General features: G+C 45.5%; 1 protein-coding gene across 2 annotated transcripts in view; it reads left to right on the forward strand.

The window, feature by feature from the left end:
• Positions 1-23,655, forward strand: part of Sv2c (synaptic vesicle glycoprotein 2C) — a 131,184-nt gene extending 107,529 nt beyond the window's left edge. The window contains exons 8-12 of one of the 2 annotated variants that reach the window (XM_038323560.1): positions 2,174-2,338; positions 4,723-4,856; positions 6,346-6,549; positions 6,983-7,142; positions 23,472-23,655. In XM_038323560.1, the coding sequence (XP_038179488.1) occupies positions 2,174-2,338; positions 4,723-4,856; positions 6,346-6,549; positions 6,983-7,142; positions 23,472-23,655 (847 nt within the window). The remainder of the gene's footprint in view (positions 1-2,173; positions 2,339-4,722; positions 4,857-6,345; positions 6,550-6,982; positions 7,143-23,471) is intronic. The other variant, XM_038323561.1, reaches the window with a different exon arrangement.
• The last annotated feature ends 250 nt before the right edge of the window (positions 23,656-23,905 follow it).

Below are 23,905 nucleotides of genomic sequence, written 5' to 3' on the forward strand. Positions count from 1 at the left end.
AAAACTGGAGCAAACAGCAGAACAATCCCCTGGTGCACTCCTCACCAGATTCACAATGTCCTGGATCAGCTTCATGGACATTGATCCAGGCAGGGGGATCACAATTTGGAAACCACTACATTAGTGTAGCACTATCTGATGCAAACACAATTTGATCTACTTATCCCTTTTGATATTTTCTGGTCATGACACCCCCCAAAAGAAAAAGAATGGATAAATTTAATTTTAAGACTGCTTTATTCAACTCATTGTGTCCAAAGTAGTATCATTAATAAATGATTTTACATTCCTTTCCCATAACTCTTGAAAACTATGCTACCAACACAGCCCCCATCAGACTGGTGACGTTTTAGGGCCTTAGTGGCTACCTGTGATCAGTGGCTTCCAGGCTGAACAACCTGGCAGCATGCTGCAGCTTTTACAGTCACACGTTAGCGATCATGAGACAGACAGTGGAGATAACCTGGATATTCAGACTACTCAACTAATAGAGTGTTTGCCTGGTAGGCATGAAGCCCTGGGTTTGACCCCCAGCCCCTGTAAAGCCTGTGTGGCTGACTTAGGCCTGAAATCCCATCAGTGGCAAAGTGGAGGGGGAAGATTGGAAGTTCAAGACCTTCCTCAGCTACGTAGTGAAATGTTTAATTAATTAATCTTTATCAGTAAAAAATCGGAAGTCAGGTATCGAGGTAAGAACCTGAAAGATCAGAAAAGCAGGATGCAGCCACCAGTCACTTCCGACCTCTGCCATTCCCCTATCCAAAGGGGCCAAGATCCTCTCTCCGCCCCACCTTACTGCTCCCTGTCTCCTCTCTTGTCTGCAGTCCTCCAAACCTCTATGGTTAATTTAGGTCAGCTAGTGGCTAGCTCTGCCCTCTTGACTCCCAGCAAGCTTTATGTGTCAGAACACAGTCAAAATATCACACAACAGCATAGAACATCTGAGGCCGTCTGGGCTACATGAGACCTGGTCTCAGAATAAAAGACATGTGTGAGGGAGAGAAGGGTGGGGGAGGGGAAAAGGAGGGGAGAAGGAAACCCCAAAGGTCTCTTTCTTCTGCCTTGAGCCCCTTTGGGAAACATGTCCTCCCACTCCAGACTAGCAGTGTTACAGTCATGTAGGAAGCAAAACTGATGCTCCACTAGTCAAAGAGGTGATCCTGGGAGCTCTTCCTGCATCCTAGGACTCTCTTCTACCAGGCTAGGAGACAGAGTTTCTTGGAAGAGCCCAGGTTGGTATGAATGAAATCGGGGCCAACACGCCATGTTTTTTGATCTATTTATATTTCCATCACAATGTCCCACAGCCTAAATGCCTCACCTCTTAATACCTTTACATGGGATTTAGGATCCTTTTTATTTTGATTCATCTATTTATTTTATTTAAAAAAATCGTATCTCACTTCACACCAATCCCAGCTCCCACTCTCTCCCCTCCTCCTGTTCCCTCCAACTCCCCCACCCCAATCCATTCCCCATCCACTCCTCAGAGAGGGCAAGGCCTCCTATGGGGAATCAACAAAGTCTAGCACATCACTTTGAGGCAGGACCAAGGCTCTACCCATTATATCCATCCAGGCTGAGCAAGGTTTTCCTCCAAAGAGAATGGGCTCCAAAAGGCTAGTGACCCCACAGACTGCCCAGTCAAACAACTGTCACCCGGTTTTGAAGGGGACACACTCAGACCATAGCCTTGTGTGTGGTTACAGGATGAGATTCATACAGCTTCCCTTCAGAATTACAGGCTTCAGGAACTACAGACCTGGAGGGTCCAGCTGTCTCTCTACCTTGTTTTTGCAAGGGGAGGGGGCAGTGTCTCGATTATTGTGGGATGATTTGTTCAACTGTTTCATGATGACCGTCATAGCTGAAAGTGTTTCTTTTTTTAAAAAAAAATATTTATTTATTTATTATGTATACAGTATTCTGTCTGTGTGTATGGCTGCAGGCTAGAAGAGGGCACCAGACCCCATTACAGATGGTTGTGAGCCACCATGTGGTTGCTGGGAATTGAACTCAGGACCTTTGGAAGAGCAGGCAATGCTCTTAACCTCTGAGCCATCTCTCCAGCCCCCTGAAAGTGTTTCTAAGAGCCACTGCCACCCTGACATGTCAGGAGCCCCGCGTGGCCTTGTGTGCACTGTTACAAACACATGTTTCTTTGCCTTTGCAGGTACTATGGATTGTCGGTTTGGTTCCCTGATGTCATTAAACATCTGCAGTCTGACGAATATGCCCTGCTAACGAAAAACGTGCAAAAAGATAAATACGCAAACTTCAGCATCAACTTCACCATGGAGAACCAGATCCACACCGGAATGGAGTACGACAACGGCAGGTCGGGAAACTCTGACATAATTTACCGTGCTAGCCAGTCACAAACACTGGCTTTGTAGTGGTGTACAATTACTAATAACCAACACCTGTGGAGGTTTCAATTGCATTATTAGTTACTTGAGGGTGTATTTTAATCATTGAAAGTCTACTTTCAAGAGATGCAGTTCGGTTACTTCAAACTACTTCAGAGCTGGCATCGAATCAATCATGTGCCTCTTGGAATTTAAACAAAATGCAACAACGGAACCACTTCTGAACCTGTGTTGCTTACTGGAGGGCTGTGAAGACAGCGGAGGGTTAGCAAGGGTGGGCACAGAACCAGGCTGCTTCTTAGCGTTAGGTGAGACAGGAGCTCAGGGCGTGGGTCTGCTTCATCTTTTCAGAGAGAAAAACAGATGGACAAGGGCACCAGGGTCATGTGTGAATCATCTGAGCAGAAACCGCAGATATGAACTCACGGGAGCTCATCATGCTTAGAAAATTGTCTTAATTTTTAAAATGATGAATGTTTTTATAATTCCAAGATAATCAAAATTGCCCCAGGCAAAATCCTGTTCACTGAGATGAAAAAGACTTGTGAAATGCTTGTGGCCTAGACAATGGACACTTGCCCAGATGGTGGGGGATCATTATTCTAATTAGCAATCTAATAAGAAGCCCAATCATCTTTTCAGGGGTGTGTCTAATGGCTTTCTTTATTAATAAGTTTTTCAATAATAAAATTTATGAAATTGAAGGAAGAAAGCATACCTCTCGGTGGAAAATGGATGAATGGGGGCCATCACGTTAGGAGACATAAACCACAGAGAGAGACCTGCTCACGGCCCGAGCCGCAGTATCTGCCTCAGTCACCCACCTGAACCACCGATGGGCTGCATGTGCATTTCCGAGAACCTTGAGCATCAAATTCTGTAACTGTGGGATAAATATTTGATTTAAAAGTGTTGTTCTTCCATTAGAAATTCCTAAGATACAACAGGTGTGATGGTGCCTGTAATCCCAACCCTGGGCATGGGGAGCCAGGAGGCGATGAGCTTGAACCCAGCACCACACATAGCATAGTATGTGCCACATAATGAGGTGTTTTAGAAAAACAACAAAATCAGCTTTCAGTGTGGCTCCTGGAGTGGAGAACGGGAAGGTGGTCAGTCTGTGAGGCCACAGTACATTTCAGTTGAGAAATGCAACTGGGCATGCGGATGCGAATAGACTTTTGAGTGCACTCAGCACGGAGTGGGTTGTTTTCCGTCAGCTCACACGCCTCTAAGTGTTAGTCTCCTTCTCTGCTAAGGGTGGGGCAACAAGCATTCCCCTCTCTTGGCTTGCTAGGAACACACTGAGTCTCTAAGGAAGGTATCAGGCTCACTGATACACACTCATCCGTGGCTTCAGCGAGTCCATTTCAATGACTCATAGGCTCTTTTACAACATTAGGCTCCTTTTTGTTAAGCCCATTATCAAAGTCCCCATTGTAGTCCTTAAAAATGTATCTGACCCCATTTCATCATTCTGCATGTTTTCAAAGGTCAGCAGGGCTCTTGTATTTTTTTTTTTTTTTTTTTTTTTTGGTTTTTCGAGACAGGGTTTCTCTGTGGCTTTGGAGCCTGTCCTGGAACTAGCTCTTGTAGACCAGGCTGGTCTCGAACTCACAGAGATCCGCCTGCCTCTGCCTCCCGAGTGCTGGGATTAAAGGCGTGTGCCACCACCGCCCGGCAGGGCTCTTGTATTTTGATTTGGCTCAAGGGATATTTTTGACTGCGAGAAGGAAAAGATTCCTGGAAATAGTGTGTATTTATCACCCTTGTCAGCCATCCCTCCCACGAAGAAGCAGAGCTCCCATGCTCGGCCATGTAAGGTTCTAAACTTAGGAAACGGACTTTATGAAAAACTTGGAGGGTTAAGGATATAACTCAGTCGTACAACACTTGTCTAGCATGTGCAAGTTCCTAGGTCTAATCTCTATGGCTATAATATATTAATATAGGTAAAAATATAATGTTTAGATAGTAACACATCTTCAAGTGAGATTCACAAGTCTCAATGGCGACTTTTCAAAAAAATCTGGGGAGAAGATAGTGATGAAAACCCCACAATCCAGAGCCTCAGCTCCAACTCTCAAGACTTTTGCCATCATTGTGAAAATCCTATGAACTCAAGTGCCATTGCTTCTCCTGACAGGAAATAATATTGAACAATGGTACAGCCAAAAAAATCATATTCCCAAGATCAAAAGGTCAAAAGTAACATGCCTAGAAAACCAAGGTGCCCTCTATAACTTACAGATGGTCATAGCAGGGTGCCTTAGATCTAAGTCCATTGACTTGGCTTTGAACTTGAGTAGCTAAAAGTCAATTCATTTGTGTTTGTGTGTGTTTGTGTGTACAGATTCCTCGGAGTCAAGTTCAAGTCCGTCACTTTCAAGGATTCGGTGTTTAAGTCCTGCACCTTTGACGACGTGACCTCAGTCAACACCTACTTCAGGAACTGCACATTTATCGATACCCTTTTTGAGAACACAGGTAAGGTATAGCTTACACTACTTACAGTGGCAGCAGGGAGCCTTCAAGGGGCCTCTGTCTTGGCAGAAATGTAATCATGTGACATTGGGGCCAGAAGCTCGAGAAGTGGAGATTTAAGTGTGAATGAACGATTTTCCCATATCAGGTTGAATCAAAAGCAAGCTGGTATTGTTTAGCTTTCTTGGATTTAATATAGAGGCTGCCTTCAAAGCTGACAAAATAAGAAAATAGCCTCTGGGGGAATAATTAATTCTTAAAGCAAAGAATTGACCTGTGGGTTTGTTTTGATAATCTTGAGTTCACAATCTGGTTCTTGCTTAAGTAAACCTGTCTAACTCTCCAGTTCAGAGGTAGCAGTGTGTGGCTGGCTGTGCTCAGTAACTTAGAATGCTTTAGCCCCAAGTGTGAAACGGAGTTTCAGAAACTTCCCAGAAAAATAAAGGAAGTAGACAATCCGGTCTAGGTCATCAGACACTCGTAATCACAGATGGTTTTCCCAATACCTGAGGCTTAGAAAGGCTAAGCGATATGGTCACAGTAAATGACCTAGCAACCTTAGTTACAACTAACCTTGGAGCCCTGGTCCATGTGACTGTAGTGTCCATGCCTTCCTTTTCCTACGTGTTTGTCTAGAATCGCATGCCAGCACCGCAGGAAGATGAATGAATGTCTGCCCTGTGAGTAGCCCTGCCTTTTTGGCGCTCAGTCAGGAGCCAGTTCTGCCCCACTCCAATAAGAATGAGGCCGAGTGTTGTCTTCTAACCCATTTGACCCCAGAAGACCAGCTGTTCTGAGGGAGCAGAGGGTAAACTTATGATCAGCAAGGAAGGTGATGGTTTTGCCCTGAGCTCCCATAGCAGAACCTAGGAACATGTAAAATCCTTCTTGGAGAGATAAGTTCAACAATAAGATACAAAGAATGGATGCTGGTGCCCTTCACTGGAGACTGGCCCTCACTCTTCTGTGAATTTATCTTACTTAGACCTTAAATTATAAATGCAGCTTCAAGGACTCAAAGAGAGTCCTATTCCTTCTGTGCAAATGATAATGATGAGGTCAGCCTATGTATAATTGAAAACAAAATGCTTTTATAATCGTATTACATAGGACTTATTACTACTAAAGACGTTGGTCTTTATGTAACATGGTAAATGTAAAGTAATATTGTAAAGGTGTAAGCAATAATATGGTTGGCAAAGGCCAAACACGGGGAATCGAGATAACTGGAAACTTTAGTTAATTCAGTCCCTTATCCAACAATGGAGAGCTCCATGCTGCTCCTTTGTAATGTGAGTTCCCAGACTAACTCTCATGCTCCAGCAAGGAGACACAAAAAGTCAAGCCAGCCTCACTCAGCCATGGGATCGTCAAGGAGCTGGCAGTACTGTGATTCTATGCTGAACTCTCAGTGGGCTTTCTGCTGCCAGCCAGATCTGTCACTTGCACCTAGCAAGAGCTTGATGGATTTTATTTGTTGTTGTTTCTACAGATTTTGAGCCATATAAGTTCATCGACAGTGAATTTCAAAACTGCTCATTTCTTCACAACAAGACAGGATGCCAGATTACTTTTGATGATGACTATAGCGCCTACTGGATTTATTTTGTCAACTTTCTTGGGACGTTGGCAGTGTTGCCAGGCAATATAGTGTCTGCTCTGCTGATGGACAGAATCGGGCGTTTAACAATGCTAGGTGTGTGCATATATTCCCAAAAAGAAAAAGAGCTGCCCCTGTGATCTAGAGAGAACCCATGTCCTACCTTGTTCCCTGTCCCTTTAGAATGCATTCCATAGGAAATCCCTTAGACCTTTGTCGTTAGGACTGACCTATAGTAAAAACTGTGTCTAATTACATTTCATATGAGCAATCCCCATGAGCTACAGACTGGAACGCTCATTATGTGTAACTAGTGTATATTTTTCCACTTAAGTAGATGAGTAAGGGATGATGCCCTTTGGTAAGTGTCACATTCAAAAGGCATTTAGACCGCCTTTCAAACAGGTGGATACCCTTGAACTTAAGTCCTATTGAGCCCAGTCTACAGCTTCCCCGTGGAACTGTCTGTTTGAGAGCATGCTCTGCTGGGATGACAGGAAACACTTGATCTTTTGTCCTCTGTTGGCAGGTGGCTCCATGGTGCTCTCGGGGATCAGCTGCTTCTTCCTGTGGTTTGGCACCAGTGAATCAATGATGATCGGCATGCTGTGTCTGTACAATGGGCTGACCATCTCAGCATGGAATTCCCTCGACGTCGTCACTGTGGAACTGTATCCAACAGACCGGAGGTAGGCTGGCGTGGGACCACTGAAGGGTTGTAAACGGAGAATGTGTGTGGTTTTTTGAATGCCCAGACCCGAATAATCACACAGAAACTATGTTAATTACAATACTTATTGGCCAGTGGTGTAGGCATATTCCTGACTAGCTCTTACATCTTAAGTTAGCCCATCTCTATTAATCTGTGTATCATCATGTGACTGTGGCCTACCAGTAAGGTTCTGGGTGTCCTTCTCCTTTGGCAGCTACATGATGTCTCTCTGACTCTGCCTTCTTTCCTCTTCTATCTCTGGTTGGATTTCCCACCTTGCTATATTCTACCCTGCCATAGGTCAAAGTAGATTCTTTATTAACCAATGGTAATAAAACATATTCATAGCATACAGAGGGGAATCCTAAATCAAAAGGTCATTACAGAGATAAGCAAACTGTCACTCACAAGACAGTGAAAATCCACAAAATACCTAGCTTATGAACTTGTAGATTTTGCTTGTATCTTTTAAAAAGATTCTTAGCAGGAGTTAATGGGACATTACAGAAATGTAATTCTGTCCATGATTTAACATGTTGGCTAACAATAACATTGAGCTGTAATGTCACAGTGAACATTAGAGTTTAATGACCCATCTTGGCCTTTATTTTGGGTACTTATTAGTCCTGTGAGGGTCATTGCCTTAGATTTGCAGGTACCTGTACTAGCAACTATAAAGAGGGAGAAGCTGTCTCTTGATCTTTCTAGTATGTTGGAAGAAAGCTTGATATGTTGATGATTATAAGAAGGAGATTGGAGAGATGGTTCAATGGGTAAAGCGCTTGCCATGCCAAGTGTGAAGACCTAGAACCCACAGAAATGAATCTAAGCACTGTAACACCCATCTGAAAACCCAGTGTTTGAGATGGGATGCAAAAATGGGAGGATCCCCAGAAACTCGCAGGCCAGCGAGCCTGGTGCATGTTGCAGGGGGCAACCTAGATGCTCTTTCTCAAACAAAGCGAAAAGAGGGGACACCACCTGATGTTGTCCCCTGACTCCAAGTATACTGTAGCTTACTCATATTTGTGCATACACACAGGCACATGCCCTTTTAAAAGATTTATTTATATCTGCATTGGTGTTTTGCCTGCATTCATGTATGTGTGAACATGCCACATCCCCTGGAACTGGAGTTACAGACAGTGTGAGCTGTCATGTGGGTGCTGGGAATTGAACCCAGATCCTCTGGAAGAAAAGCCAGGGCCCTTAACCACTGAACCAACATCCCCCCACACCTTTTTTTTTTTAAAGAAGAAGGTTTCTACTGGAGTATTTACTCATCCAATCTCCAATAGACATGGATACTTTGGGCATCATATCGGAGAGGGCTGGGTAGAACCTCAGCAGCTGATAATTATATTAAAAGCTTAGAAGTCCTGTTTTGCCATCTGGCATGAGCTGAAATACATGCCCTATGACATCTTTTATTTCATGCAAAGTCCCCATGTTTTATCGCCTTGAAAGTTCTCTGCTCTAAAATATTCTGTAGCTTTTGAAAAGAAAGGGAGCCCTCCCCTCAAAAGAACTACACTGAGACATTTGCAGTCTTGATTCGTTACTGATCCTGTGTCATCCCTCTGATTTCCTTCTCTCCACTTATTAACCACTCCTAGGTGTATCCTGTACAAGGCAGATTCACAGATTTCTTCGTAAGGAGCATCTTTACATCTTTTCCTGGCTTATAACACCTGTATTGGTACCCACATGCCCAACTTCCTATAGAACATCCAAAACACAAGAACATTGTTATTCACATTCTTAATAAATGCTCTATCATGTTCTTTTAGACATTGAGAATCTGCATACAGCGTTCCCTTGACCCAGCCAACCTAGGTTCACTCTCTGGGTAGTGAATACACTGAGTTTTCCTTTATCAGCACCTCATTATGAAAACTGGACCCACAAAATTGGGCATTAACTGCTACATTTCAAATCACGCCCTCTGTGTTAAAGCAAGGCTTTAAGAGACTCCCTCCCATTTGTTTTGTATTGTTTGAGTTTGATGGAATTTTAGATTAAATCAACTGGCCATATAACTCATAGAAGGATAAGTGATGAGTGTAGAAGGGAACGGCGGGCTGTATCCCGCCACCCGGCTAGCTTTACCCAAAATAATTACACAGAAACTGTATTCTTTTAAAACACTGCCTGGCCCATAGTTTCAGCCTCTTATTGGCTAATTCTCACATCTTCCTTTAACCCATATTTAGTAATCTGTGTAGCACCACGAGGTGTGGCTTACCAGGAGAGATCTTAACCTGCGTCCATCTCAGAGAGGAGAATCATGGCGACTCATTATGGCGACTGCCTGAAGCGTCTCCCCAACTCCTGCTACCCAGCATTCTGTTCTGTCTACTCTGCCTACCTAATTTTCTGTTCTCTTAAAGGGCCAAGGCAGTATCTTTATTAATAATGAAAGTAACACATAGACACTCCTCCATCATTCTCTTGGGGAGGGGCACTGGCTTTAAAAGGAAAAAAGAAAAACTCAAGCTTCAGGCAGACCTTTCCTGTGACCAGCCTGCCCCGACTGTGTCATTGGAAAGGTGAAAGACCAAGTAAAGAGAAGGTGAGCTTGCTGCATGTGCTCACTTGGTCCTCCAGGACAGAAGAGGGCAGGAAGGGATTGGATGTACAAGAACTGGGTAAGCCCTGTGTAACATTTCCTCTCTGTGTATACAGTTACAATGTGGTCTAGTTGGGTCACTGGGAGGAAAGGACATGATAGTTGCTGTGTCAGGGAGGGTTTCTTTAAAGAGTAGTGTCTGAACTTGGACTTGATGAAGATGGGAAGAACAGGGTAATCTAAGAAATGCCACCTGAAAAGCCTTGGAAGGCTGTGTAGGCAGGGTTTTCCTGACCTGCAGCTGCTTCCCAAATAACTGACTCGGAGACTTAATATAAGTTATAAATGCTTGGCCCTTAGCTCAGGCTTGTTACTAACTAGCTCTTACAACTTAACTCGTTTCCATTAATCTATGTGCTGCCCCGAGGCTCATGGCTTTCACCTCTATCCCATTTTGTGTGTCTGACTTATTCTCCATCTGGCTGACAACTCTTCTGACTTCTTCCTCCCAACATTCTCAGTCTGGCTGTCCCACCTATACTTTTGGCCTGGCTTCCAGCCTGTCAAGTTTTTATTAGCCAATGAGAGTAGTATATATTCACAGTATACAGAAGGATTATTCCACAGCAAGGAAGGAAGCTAGCAAAATTCAGCAGAAACTCAGTCATAGAGGTCAACCCATTGATCATACCATGGACAATAAGAGGGGGCTTATAGAGAGAAAAACAAAATCAGGTATGGGTTGGGAGTTCATGCTAATGCCCAGAGAGGAGGCAGGAATCTTACTTGCATTGCACTCCAAAGAGGAAAATGTAATCTAAAAAAAAAATGTAGATGGGAAAAGGAGAAGTCAGAATCTCATATGTTGGTGGATAGTCAGGAAAAAAATAAGAAAACTGTATAATTGGCTATATATTGGAATGAGGGAAAGAAGTTGTCAAAGGGAGGCTCCTGTTTCTGCTTGCACAGCTGACCGGATGGTTGTACCGTGTTGAAGCAGAAACACTCTGGAGGAGCAGAGTGTTCCGACTGGAGTCAGGGAGATAATGAGTTCCATTTAGAGGAGGTTGAATTGCCATGGCTTCATGGAGCTGTCCAATGGGCATTTGAATATGTATGTGGGGAAGCAAAAAGATACCTGAACTGGGGATAGAGCCACTGACGAATTGATCCAGGAGACACTTAGGGGATGCATATCAGGGGCCAGAGTGGTTTCAGTCACTGGGGTCCAGTAGTGGTCAGACAGTAAGCCTAGGCTTGATGGAGCCTACACTCTGGCTGGGAAAAAAAGCAATCAATAAACTACTAGATAAGTAAAGTAGATATAGCGCATCAGCTGGTGCTGAGTGCTGTAGAGAAAAACAAATCTACCCAGGGGCATCAAGGACGATGGGATGGAGAAAAGCTGTAGCTGCAATAGCAGGCTCCAAGGAGATGGAGACCCTGTAAGGTGGCATTTGAGTGGGTACTTTGGAAGAGAGCTTTCATGGCACAGGTGACAAGGCCCCGAGGGTGTGAGGAGAAGGGATCAGCTAGAGAAGGGGCTGAACTGGACACATCCACATTTCAATGTCCCCGTCCTCGCCTTCTCTTCCTGTCAAAACTGTGAACTAGTGAACTTCTCTCAAGTCCTAAGTGTAGCCATAGCCATGTGGCCTTGTGTGCTCCGGCACATTTTGCTTTTTTTGTTTTGTTTTGGTTTGGTTTGGTTTTTTGTTTGTTTGTTTTTTGTTTTTTGGGGGTTTTTTGGGGTTTTTTTTGTTTGTTTTTTTGTTTTTTTGGTCAGCATGTCTTTCATCTAGTCAGTGGCTTTCTGCTGCCACCATGTGGCCGGCCACAGCGGAGTTCTTCTGCTCACACTTCTAGTCCCTCAGCCTTTCCCTCCCTGGAGCTCAGACCAGGAACCACACCTGGGAGGTGACGTCATCCGGGCTCACACAGTCCCTGAGCAGGCCTGTCTTTAGAGTACAGATCCGTCCTGCAGTGGGTTCCTGCCTTTCCCCGGGCCTCCTCCTTCCTGCGCTCTCACGTGTGCACAGTTCAGGTATGACCCCGGAAAAGGCTTGAAAGGAAAACCCTGGCAGCTCACACCTGTTAACCTCTGCTGGTATTGATGGTCGTTGCTGTCACCCAGGTCTCTGTGGGATTTTCTCCATCTCAGTGACCAGAGTTAAACCCCTATCTCCCTCCCCTCAGGACTGTTCCAGTTCAGACAGGCATTTTCATTTCCTTCCCACAGCCAACCCGTAACCCTGATCCTTACTGACGTGGGTCCCTGTGGGGAAACCATTCAGGCAGCCTGTGCCTCAGTGGGTCTTTCTACTGCCAGCATTCTCTCTGTCACCCCATCCTCTGCTAGTCTATAATGGCCTCTTATTTATTTATTTATTTATTAGATTTGATATGAAGGACTCTTTGAGCTACCTAACCAACTTACGTATTCCTGGTTGACTTTTCTCTGCGTGCCATATCGTCTCCTTATATCTGTTTGCATTTTTCCATGCATTTACATTTTGGTGTTGATCAGACAAGTCAGGTTCTTTTCGTCTCTGGCAGTTAAACGTAGCATGGGCGAGCTGAGCATGGTGGCCTGTGTCTATAATCCCAACACAAGGGAAACTGAGGCAAGAGGGTTGGGACTGCAAATTTTAGGCCATGGGCTGCATACAAATTCCAGGCCAGCTTAAGCTATGCAGCAAAACCCGTCCCTGGGGAAAAAATAGGGGAGCATGAGGGGATGGGAGCATGAGGGGATGGGAGCACACAGTGCCTTTACCACAATCTCAATACCACAGCATAGTGCCAGCAGCTCCTGCCGCGTGGAAATGGGATGGATGAGAAGCAAATGAGGGAAGCAGCCATCGAGCCGGTTCGTGAGCTCTGGGGAGTCACCTCTCTCTGCTCCGGGTACGGAACAAGTCCTGGCATGAAAGGGCCACAGACACCATAATGTAGTAACAGCACCACCACCGGCTTGTAAGCTCATCGAGCACGTGTGCTCTAGGACATGAATTGTGTGCTCTAGGACATGAAGTCACACCAAGAGTAGCATGTCACTTGTCTGAGTCTGCTGGACTCAGGAGATGCCTGACTGCCCGTTGTGCTGAGGGCGGGGCATTCTTTCCAGTCAACTGCGTGCCTTAAGCCCTGCTCATATCACCAATGAAAACCCATCCTCCCCCATGCCAGCTTCTAGAATGATGCACCTACTGCAATCCTTGCCTGCCCGCTGACTTCTGATGAATACCTTTAAATGCTGTGCTGTTCCTCAGGGAACCACACCATTGAGCACATGACAATGGGACATTGGTTTACTGCTTACAATTGGTTTCTTGAGAATAGGACTTTGTCTTCCTCATTTGCTGAATGAATGAGATACACATCTTAAGTGGTCCATATGCCAGAGCTTAGAAGTCAAAGTGGGGGAGGAGCACAAGTTCATGGCCAGCCTAGGTTCTAGACTCTGTCTCAGAAAACAAACAAACAAACAAAAACTCATGCAAAAAGAGAAGGAAATAAGCTTTGTAAAATTTACCTGGGAATGGACTATAGTGTTCCCCCATGCCTGAGGCCAAGCTTCCTCACTTCTGAAGTAAGTCACTTAAACGAGTCTTGTGGGCTTTCTCCGCTGACCCCTCAGTGTTCCACTGAGGCCACTGTAGTCCTTGATCTCTGCACCCGTGGTTGTCAGCTTCGTCCCTCACACAGCATTGCCTGCTGGGGCCACTGCACCGGCCGTGTCTTAGTAAGGGTTTCTATTGCTGTGGAGAGACACCGTGACCACAGCGACTCTTATAAAGGAAATCATTTAACTGGGAAGGTTTGCTTATAGGTCAGAGGTTTAGCCATTATCCTTACAGTGGGGAGCATGGCCTGTCTAGGCCTCCATTCAGGGACACCACTGACACATGCCTGGCCTCAGCAACTTTCTTTAATCACAGAGGCAGATTCCATAGCCCCTTTCTTCTATCTTTTACTCCCAAGTCCAAACCACATGGTCGAAGGTGCCAAGCTCTCGTGCTTGCTGAAGCTGGAGCGTGGCTCCCTTGTCCAATTACATCTTCACCCTCTTTGTGTTTTCAATTCTTTTCTTCACTGCTTGAGCCTGGCTGTCCTGAAACTTGCTCTGTAGACCAGGCATGCCTTGAACTCGGAGATCTTTCAATTAAATCTTCACCAGCTTTCTGTTTTTGAAGATTTCCTTCATTGCCTAAGCTTGCCTCATTTGGGCTCTGTAGACCAGGGTGACCTCAAACTCAGAGATCTGCCAGTCTGGGCCTTCTAAGTGCTGGGATTAAAGGCATACACCACCACCCCTGGCTCTAAGATTTTCTTTAATTCCTTTTCACAAGTTGAAAACTAAGCTGGGTAGGATCTTGCCCTGAGGTCACCACTCCCTTTATTTCATTTCTTTTTTTTTTTTAAACATTTACTTATTTATTCCGTATACAGTGTTCTGCCTGCATGTATGCCTTCACTCCAGAAGAGGACACCAGATCTCATTGCTGATGGTTGTGAACCACCAAGTGGTTGCTGGAAATTGAACTCAGAACTTCTGGAAAAGCAACCAGTACTCTTAACCTCTGAGCCATCTCTCCAGCCCCTAATTCCATTTCATAAATCTGTTTATCTCCTTGAACACAGGACTTAGCTCCATTCCACTTTCTGGTGCTCCTCAAATTTTACGTTTTCTTGCTCCTTTTCATTATATATCTTAATTAGAGTTAACACTAATAACCACACGACAGAGTCTGTACTAGGCTGTTTTGAGATTTCCTCTGCCAATGAAATTAATCCAAAACACTTCACTTTCGCCTGAGGCAAACTCTTCAGACAGGGACAAAAGGCGGCCACATTCTTCACTGAAGTATCACAAGAATGATCTCTAGGCCACATATTAACATTCTTCTCCTCTGAAGCCTCTTGAACCAGCGCCCCACAGTTCATATCACACTCGGCATCATTGACATTCCATGTTCCTTCTAGGATGGCCTATTAAGCAGTACTTAAAGCACTCAACTGCTTTTCTATTCCATGGCCCCAAGGTTCATATACCTTCAAACAAAAGTAAGGTCGGCTCCATCAAAGCAATATCCCAGTCCTGGTACCAACTTCTGTCTTAGGGTTTCTGTTGCTGCGAAGAGATACCATGACCCCAGCAACTCTTATAAAGGAAAACATTCCATTGGGAAGGCTGTCTTAGAGTTCAGAAGTTTAGATCCATTGCCTTCATGATGGAAAACAAGGCAGCATACAGACAGACATGGTGCTGGAGAGGCAACTGAGAGTCCTACTTCATGCAGGCAACAGGAAGTGGTCTGAGTCACTGGGCAGTATCTTGAGCATACATGAAACCGCAAAGCTCACCTCCACAATGACACACTTCCTCCAACAAGACCACACCACCTAATAGGGCCATTCCCTTTAGGAGCCATTTTCTTTCAAGCTACCACTACATGTGGAGGAAAGAAAGATATTCAGGACCCAGGTGCAGGTTTTGTTAGAAATCAGCTGGACAACAGGGGCAAGTCATGTTGCCTTCCAGGGCCTTGTTTTTCTCATCTGTGAATTGGACAACAAAATGAGGTGCTGGGCTGATATTTCACATGTTACCTTTACCCAGTGTTCTACAAGAGTAGTTCTTCCTAACTCATTCTCAGAAGAGGGAATGAGACCCAGACATGGAAGTAACTTGTCCAGGGTAGCTTAGTCTCGACCCCAGATGTCATATTCAGGAGTGCCATTTCAGGCCAGGTGACAGGCATAGGTCCCTGCCTTCTCAGGAGGCTTGAGGCACAGTTCTGGGGTCTGTGTGTGGGTTGGTGGCACATGCCTGTAGTCCCAGCCCTTGGAAGACTGAGATCAGAGGTTGAAAGCTGAGAACTGCCGAGGCTACAGAGTGAGTTCAAGGTCAGTCTGGATGATTTAGTGATCAGAACAACAGCAGCAGCAGCAACAACAAAACTCTCAAATCCAAAGCAAAACAAAACAAACCAGAAATCCGTGGGTTGCTGGGCTGCACAACAGCATGAATGGCTCTTGACCTCAGATGAACCTCCATTTGCTGCCCAACATTCTTGGTCATTCTGTTCTTCCTCCCCCTTGCCCAGGCCCACACTTTCTAGCCAGGTTTATCGGATTCAGTGATAAGACACAAAGGCTCTCATTATTACCTAGGTTTCATGGTAATATTTTATTTCGGCAGGTGCAAGCAACAGGAAGCCTCTTGAGTCGGGAGGGACTTTGGGAGGAGATGACAGCCACCTTGAGCCTAGAGAGTCTGCTCAGCCCACAGTTTATGGGGAACTTTCTCTTCCACCTGAGGGATTGAGGAAAACAGGTTGAGGGGGCTTCAGGCTGACATGTAACCTCGTTGAGGAAGATGCTACCCGTCTCAGTAAGACAAATACTCTCCATAAAATATCAGAAAGCAGATGAAGGACAAGTAGGTAGTCAGCAGTAGAGTCCCTGACTTACATGTACCAGAGTCTGGGTTTAATCCCCACCACTCATACAGAAACAAAGAAGAAGCAACTGAACCTAGCCTTCTGACTTGAGAATACAGACTGATGATTTTTCTCTGCAAGAAACAAGACATCAATACACAAACATCGTCCAACTAATACCCATTGAAATGTCCCAGATTGCCCATTTGAATGCTTCAAAAATCTACTTCTAACATACTTGGAAGCATTCAGGAAATTGCTCATTCTCCAAGTATCACAGGCGTCCTCATGCCTTTGAGAAGGGTTCACAGTAAGCAGCTGCAAGGACTGTGCAGCCCCCTCCAGATGCAGCTGGCCTAGCCTAGCTAACTCTGTATCATGAAATGCCCAGGGTTGCAGCAGGCAAGTGTGAGAGAGCAGTGTGTAGGCAGAAGCCTCAAGAAAGCAACCCTGAGGAGCTAGGAGAGAACAGACACTGAGTTGGGGAGAAACTGGCTGTGCATGGTAAAAATAAGCTAGTTATGATATGTGGAAATCAGGCTGAAGAACAACAGGAGCCAGTGTGGTGGCTCGTGGCTTGGAATCTTCAAACTCTGAAGCTGTGGCAGGTTTGCTGCAGGATAGCCTGGGCTACAGAGAGAGACCCTGTCTCAAGCAAAACAAAATAAACAAAACAGAGTGGGAAGGCTGGGAAAAAGGCTCTGGTGGGGGGTGATCACAATACATTGTAGCACAGACTACAAGAGCTAGGAGGAGCCCTTTCCTCTCAGTTCCCTCCTGTCTCTCCCTTCTCACCCACCTCGTAGACGCAACATGAGCTCCCAGTGTCCACTCAGCAGCATCCTCAGAGCTTTTCCTGTCAGCTCTACACTGCCTGACGCTCCCTAGCGAACACAAAGTCTGCTGTGTATCTGAGAGTGTTAGCTGCAGGATCGCGGGAGTTACCCCACATTTGAAAGCCTCCCTAGCCAAAGGCACAGAGAGAGAAATGGTGGTTACGTGCTACATTCAGACACAAACAACGTGCGGCAAAACCTCATAGCAGTGACTTTTAGAAAGAAAGATCAATTGTATAAAGCTTTGTTTGTGATAATTTGTATGGCTGGAAACAGGGCAAAAGGGATTCGGAGAGGAAAAATGATTTGTTGGCGGAGGGGAGGGGCAACGCATGTTTTCTTTCGTAGTTAGTTTCCTTTATTGTTTAATTGTACTTCCAAGACAGTTTTCAAATGTAAACATCCCTGGGAAAGTAACAATGTTCTCAGTCCTGGACACACCTTGTGGTCATAGAACTTCTGAAAAATACTAGTGCCTAAACCCCAAGGGAGCAATAAAATCAGAACCCCTGTGAGTGTAGCCTTTGACATTGTGGTTGTGTTTTGTTTTATGTTTCTGCTTTGAGATAGGAAACCACTTATGTAGCTCAGGCTGGTCCTGCATTTGTTGTGTAGCCCAGGCTGCCCTAATCTTGCAGTTCCCCTGCTTCTGCTTCCCTTGTGCTTGGCTTATAGGCAAGTGCCACCACATCCCGGTGGCATGGCTGTTTGAAAAGCTCCCAAGTGCGCTCAAGTTTGAGTGGTATCAGGGATTAGAGTGTTCATACCTGACCACATACCTTAGATCAGTCAGTCAGCCATCCTAACCCTAGATTGGCAACAGCTGTGGACAAAGGCAGGAAACATGAGCTTAGCGCTGGAGAGAGATAGCTCATTTGACATTAAAGAAGTCTTTGGGGGTGTGGTAAGGTGGACTGAGTAGGTACCACGAGATAAAGCAAATGAGGGGTGTGAAAAAGAGTGTCCTGTCCTCATGTCCTTCACTGGAAGATCTCCACCTGTCCCCCAGCGAGGCTAGTCTTGTTCTCATGCATCCTTCCAGGACATCTACCCTGTTTGCACCCACCCCGAGTCAGACATTCCTCACCATCTGCCTGGGCCCTTATGCTAATGGTATTTTTCAAAGTTTGCACATGGTGTGTGTGTGTGTTGTCACCATCTGTCCTCACCGGCCTCAGCAAAAAGAGAGCCTTCAGCTCTGTGGTCAGGGCCACATAGGACAGCACTTGGCATGTAAGAGATTGCTCAATTGCTTGATACCTGGCATGATGGTGCACACCTGTGATCTCGGCACTCAAAGATGGAAGCGGGAAGATGGAGAGCCTTGTACATAGATAAATGAAATAAAAAAAGTACTTAATGAGTGATAATTAAATTTATTATATATATATATATATATGAATAGGAGAATATGACATAGGAGTATGTGTGTGTGCGTGCACCTAAGATGAATTTGCTTAACAAATACTCAAGGGTGTTTAAGCCAGTTAGCATTATAGTTTGTGAAATCGAGCAGGTTCAGTGTCAAAATAGCTCTGGCATTGACCTGGGAAACTAGCCCTTGTTCACAGTATTGTTTCTGAGACAAATGAAATCCTTGTGTGTTTCCAGATGAATGTTTACGTCGAAATGTAGCCTTGATTTAAGCACAGCCTGTACTTTCCCAGATGCCCCATGCTGAGTCTTGAATATTCTTTTTATAACGTCTATGGATCATTTCCCTGGGCTGGCAGGAAAAAGCTCCTTCCAGAAGCTCAGCCTAGAAGGCTTCCCTTTCCCTGTTAGCCGGGTGACATCTGTGAACAGAGCCTGCACTCCACTCTTCCAGACCCTGGCGAAGTACATCAATTCCGTTTTCCCTGATAATTTCATCAGTAGGTGGGGCAGGTATTTAGCATGTTAAAGCCAGGGCTAACCATGGTACCTGAAGCACGCTAGACATGGCCCGAAGTCCTGCAGCTCTTCACTGTCTTCCCTTCATCTGAAGCATAAGCAGCCCTCTGCACTAAAGTAGGAAGAAAGGAGCTGACTGTTAGGACAGTGCTAGTCCCCCTCCATCCACAACAGAGCCAGCGGTTACCTCTTCACAATCTCCATTAAGACGTAGAATGGGGCTGAAGAGATGGCTCAGCAGTAAGAGCACCAGCTGCTCGTCCAGAGGACCCGGCTTTGATTCCTAGGGCCCAACACATAGTTTACAGTGGCCGTAACTCTAGTTCCAGAGGATTAGACATGCTCTCCAGGCTTCCTCGTTGCATCCAAGTGTCCATACATTATAAAATAATACAATAAAATTTAGCTAGATGAATCATAAAGCAATGTAGATAAGCTAGAACCCACTAAATGGTGAAATCCTCCAAAGAAGCAGCCACGTTTCTCCTTGGGGGAGAGAACCTGGACAGAATGGGGAATGTGGTTAGCGTAGGGAAAGGATTTATGTGTTAAAGATGTGTGTAAGCAGTAAACGGGAACAAAGTCTGGCAGGAGAGAAGTGCAGAGGGCAGGGCTCAGAGAGAGAGAGAGCGTTCTCTCTCCGCTTTTGATGATGGCTGGGTCAGAAGAGGCAGACAAACATCTTGGGTTGAGAAAGAATACGGGGGCCAATCTGCTGCTAAGAGGTCAAGCGGAGCTCCTTGTGCTCCAAGTCCTTCGCTCTCAAGGGACGACGTAAGCGTGAGATGGCGGGCAGAAACAGTGCCCTTGCTTCAGGGAGGAGCAGAGACGAAGTGAGTGAAGCTGTACTGCAGAGAAAGCAGAGCGCCCCTAGGAAGACTTGCTTTGGGGACGGTTTTCCTAACACAGCTGGGCCTCGGATGCACCAAGCACCCCACTCTCCAGCTGCAGATATCTGAAGGAATAATTTATTCTCTCAGAGAAGGGCAGGCACGATTTCTTGAATGCTGACACTGAATTTTCTCCTGAAGTATTGCCTCGGCTTGGGAAACGAAGATGGAGATTGTTAGGAAATAAGGATTTGATCCTCTCCATTAGAATCGTTGGGTACCAGATGCTCCCAGTGCCAAAGTCATCCCTGCCACCCAGACATCTCCGGAAGTCATACGGTTCCCAGCTCCCATTACAGTGATGTGAGGGGACAGCCCTCCACATTTTATACCCTGTTCTGGGTCACAGCAGAGGGTCATGGCTTGGTGACATATGGTTCCTCTAGTCTAGATGTAAATCCTATGTGGGTCATTCTGAAGCATTGGTATCCAAGACTTTATAATGGCAGGGGAATGTTTTCCTTTTTCTTATCAGCAACACACACATTCTAGCTGTTTTCCCCAGCAGGATGTACTTTATCTGAATACCAGAAGATGAATGTGACAGTTCATGATAGTTTGTCAAACAAGGACCAAGGCGAGCTGGGCCTTGGGGGGCTTGGGAGGGGGAGCAGGATGAACAGGTGGTACTCAGATTTTTAGGGCAATAGAACTAGTCTTCGGGGTGCTGCCATATTGTGTGGCAAAGGTCATTGGAGGACCAGCACCCAGAGTGAGTCCGGTGTTGGTGGTGAGCATCCACTAAAGATGATCTTAGTTAGTGCTAGTCCGTCAAGACACCTGGATAGAATGGGGACCTGGCTTCTGAAGGGACCGAGTTTGTATAGGATAAGGACTGATGTGATAAAGATGTGTCTAAGCAATGACTGGGAACAAGGTCTGGCTGGAGAGGCATGCAGAGGGTGGAGTTAGCAGAGAGGCAACAAACTATATCCCTCTTCCCTTTGGGTGACAGTTGGGTGAGAAAAGATGGGAAACCCTTGCTCTCTCTACACCTGTATTTTAGGTCGGGGGGGGGCATTGAGCATGTAAGAGTCCTCTCTACTTATTTTGGACTTGTTTTTGTTGTTTCTTTTTTGATGTATGTGAGCCAGCAAACTCATTGGTAAAGTGCCTTAGCACCCAGTCTGGGCTCCTGAGCTAAGTGGTGAAGGGATTAGGGATATCGGGATATCGGTGCCTTTTCAGTGGAGGAGCAGGTGACTGGCTGCATAGGAGCCGCAATCCATTTTTCGGGTTCTGAAAACGCGGTGAAGAAACTATCACTACTGTGTGTGCTATGGTGAGTGGTAGTCCAAGGAAACCTGACACCTACAGACTGATAAATTGGTCACAGACACACAGTCTATACTAACCACTTCATCCTGCAGCACATAAGGTTCAGCTTCCTCTGTGGGTTAAAAGAAAAAGAATCCTAAAATTGCTGTACGTTTAGTCTGCTTCTAATCCCTGCCAACACTCAGTGAGAGGCCAAAAACACAAGGAACCGGTAGAATGTCAGAGGGAAACTCACATGATCTCAATGTCAGTGGGAGACAAAATCACAAGCAGAATTCAAGTTTTCTGCCTAGGAAACAGAAAACCACCCAATACATGAATACTAGATAGAGGAAGATTTTTGTATTCCAAAGAGTATACATGTCAGGAGTGAGGGTGGAGCTAAGTGATTGATAGGACTGGCTTAGTGGGTCTGAGGCACTGGGTTCAATTCCCAGAGGGAGAAAGGGGGGAAAGAATTGAGAGAAGGTGGGGGATGGGAAGGAACAGAATGAGAAGAGAGAATAGGGAAAACCTCATGTGCCTGAGTGTCTTAAAAGCTAACAAAAACCAGACAAGATCTTTAGGGCCACAACGATCTCTGTAGCATTTCCTTAGATCTGTCTCCACAGAGAATTCTGATGAAAATATGAGCATGTGTGTGTGTGTGTGTGCGTGTGTGTGTGTATGTGTGTGTGTGTGTGTGTGTGTGAGAGAGAGAGAGAGAGAGAGAGAGAGAGAGAGAGAGAGAGAGAGAGAGAGAGAGAGAGAGACATATAGGGGATGTGCATGTGTTATGTTCAAGTGCATAGACATGTGGAGGACATTGGGTGTCATCTTTCCTCATACTCCCCTGCTTTCTTTCTTTCCGTTTTTATTTTTGACTTTTGGACACAGGGTCTGTTATTAAACCAGAAGCTCACCATGGCTGGCCAGAGAGTTCCTAGCATCTGCCTTCCTTTCTCTGCCCTCTCCACCCTTCCCAACACTGGAGCCACAGGCATGCAAAGCCTTGCTGTTGTTACATGAGCTCTGGGGATTTGAACTCAGACCCTCCTGCTCTCACGTGTACTGAGCTGTCTCCCAGCCAGTGGTGACGCTACATTACCGTGAACACAACTAATGGGAAAGCCAGTGTGCTCGTAGTTTTCAGATTGGAAGGCACATGAGATTTCAAACTTCTGGATGAAAGGTGTTCAACTAGGAATGTCTACACACGTATTCCAGACTCTCATCTGAAACAGTTAGGGCCCCAGCTATGCCACATTAGGGATGCTCAGACTGTCTTTGCTTTCTTCCTGCTATCAACATTAGGGATGAAAGTCTGGCAGTTCTCCTTCTTGGTCCCTCAGAGAGGAGAACACACCTCCATTATCTCTGAAAATTCAGTTGATTTAATTGTTTAAAAAATCTAGCTCATTATACTGACCTGGCAAATACTTATAATCCCAATTCTCAGGAGGCCAAGACAGGAGGATTACAGGTTCAACGCTAACTTATTCCCACAAGGTCTCTGATGGCCACATGTACGTCATGGCAAGCCTGCCCCTGTTCATCTTAACACACATGAACATACACACTAAAGGAATAAATGAAAGATAAATGAGTATAAAAAATAAAATCTAGAATATTCATTTAGATAACTAATAGGACGAAATTGGGGAAAAAATAAGTCTAAAGAAACCCATTGCCATATCATTGTATTTCATTCCAGGACAAAATTTGAAAATTCTTCTAAATACAGGTATCACTGAAATTATGGACACTTAATAAAACAAAATAACAAGTCACTTTTGAAAAGAGATGAGAACTTGCCAGGCTATGGTGGCGCACACCTTTAATCCCAGCACTTGAGGGAGGCAGAGGCAGGCGGATCTCTGTGAGTTCAAGGCCAGCCTGATCCACAGAGTGAGTTCCAGAACAGGCTCCAAATGCTACACAGAGAAACTCCATCTTGAAAAACAGAGGGAGAGGGAGACGGAGAGGTTTGAGTTGAGAACTTGCTAGATCACCCAGTCTTACTCCCTGGGACCTTTGCCCGGGACACAGGAGGTGTCCAAAACTGGGCAGAGGCGAGCCGGCTTCTATCCTGAGAGGATGTATATAGAGTGACGTTGACTTTTACTTAGTAGAACCTTCCTTCCAACTCTCACTGGGCCAAGACCGACCTTTTTAATTCCTTTCCAGAATAAGAGTCAGTAGAGTAGGAAGAAGGTCCACAGGAAACTGGACACACCCCCTACAGCTGGCCTCTATGCCTCCACATTGGCTAACAAGCAGTTAATTATCTGCCACTGACATGCAACACAATCTACTTAAAAGACCGCTGAAAATGACTGCACGGGACATGAGGGTCTAACGCCGGGCTCCAGCGTGTCATTTTCTAAACCTTGTCCATATTTCTTTCTCTTGCAGAGCAACAGGCTTCGGCTTCTTGAATGCGCTCTGTAAAGCGGCGGCAGTCCTGGGAAACCTAATATTCGGCTCCTTGGTCAGCATTACCAAAGCAATCCCCATCCTGCTGGCTTCCACCGTGCTTGTGTGCGGAGGACTCGTGGGGTTGCGCCTGCCCGACACACGAACCCAGGTTCTGATGTAAAGGAACAAAAGCCATCTCTTCCCACCATGGGTCGGTCCTCCTGCCTGATTCAAGGCTGCAGGGGTTTTTGCGTGTAGAAAGGCGGCCGAGTAGCAGAACACAAACTTTTGCTGTGACGTAAAGAGTAGCTGCGTGCGTATCGTCTTGCCCCTCCAATGTGACTTTGCACTGTTTTGTTTTTTCCAGGCATTGTTATCTTTTCCTAACTGTGATACTCCTGCCTCTCCGTGTCTCATGGAAGTGTTCCTAA

The sequence above is a fragment of the Arvicola amphibius genome, chromosome 3 (assembly GCF_903992535.2).
Source record: "Arvicola amphibius chromosome 3, mArvAmp1.2, whole genome shotgun sequence".
NCBI classification, from domain to species: Eukaryota; Metazoa; Chordata; class Mammalia; order Rodentia; family Cricetidae; genus Arvicola; species Arvicola amphibius.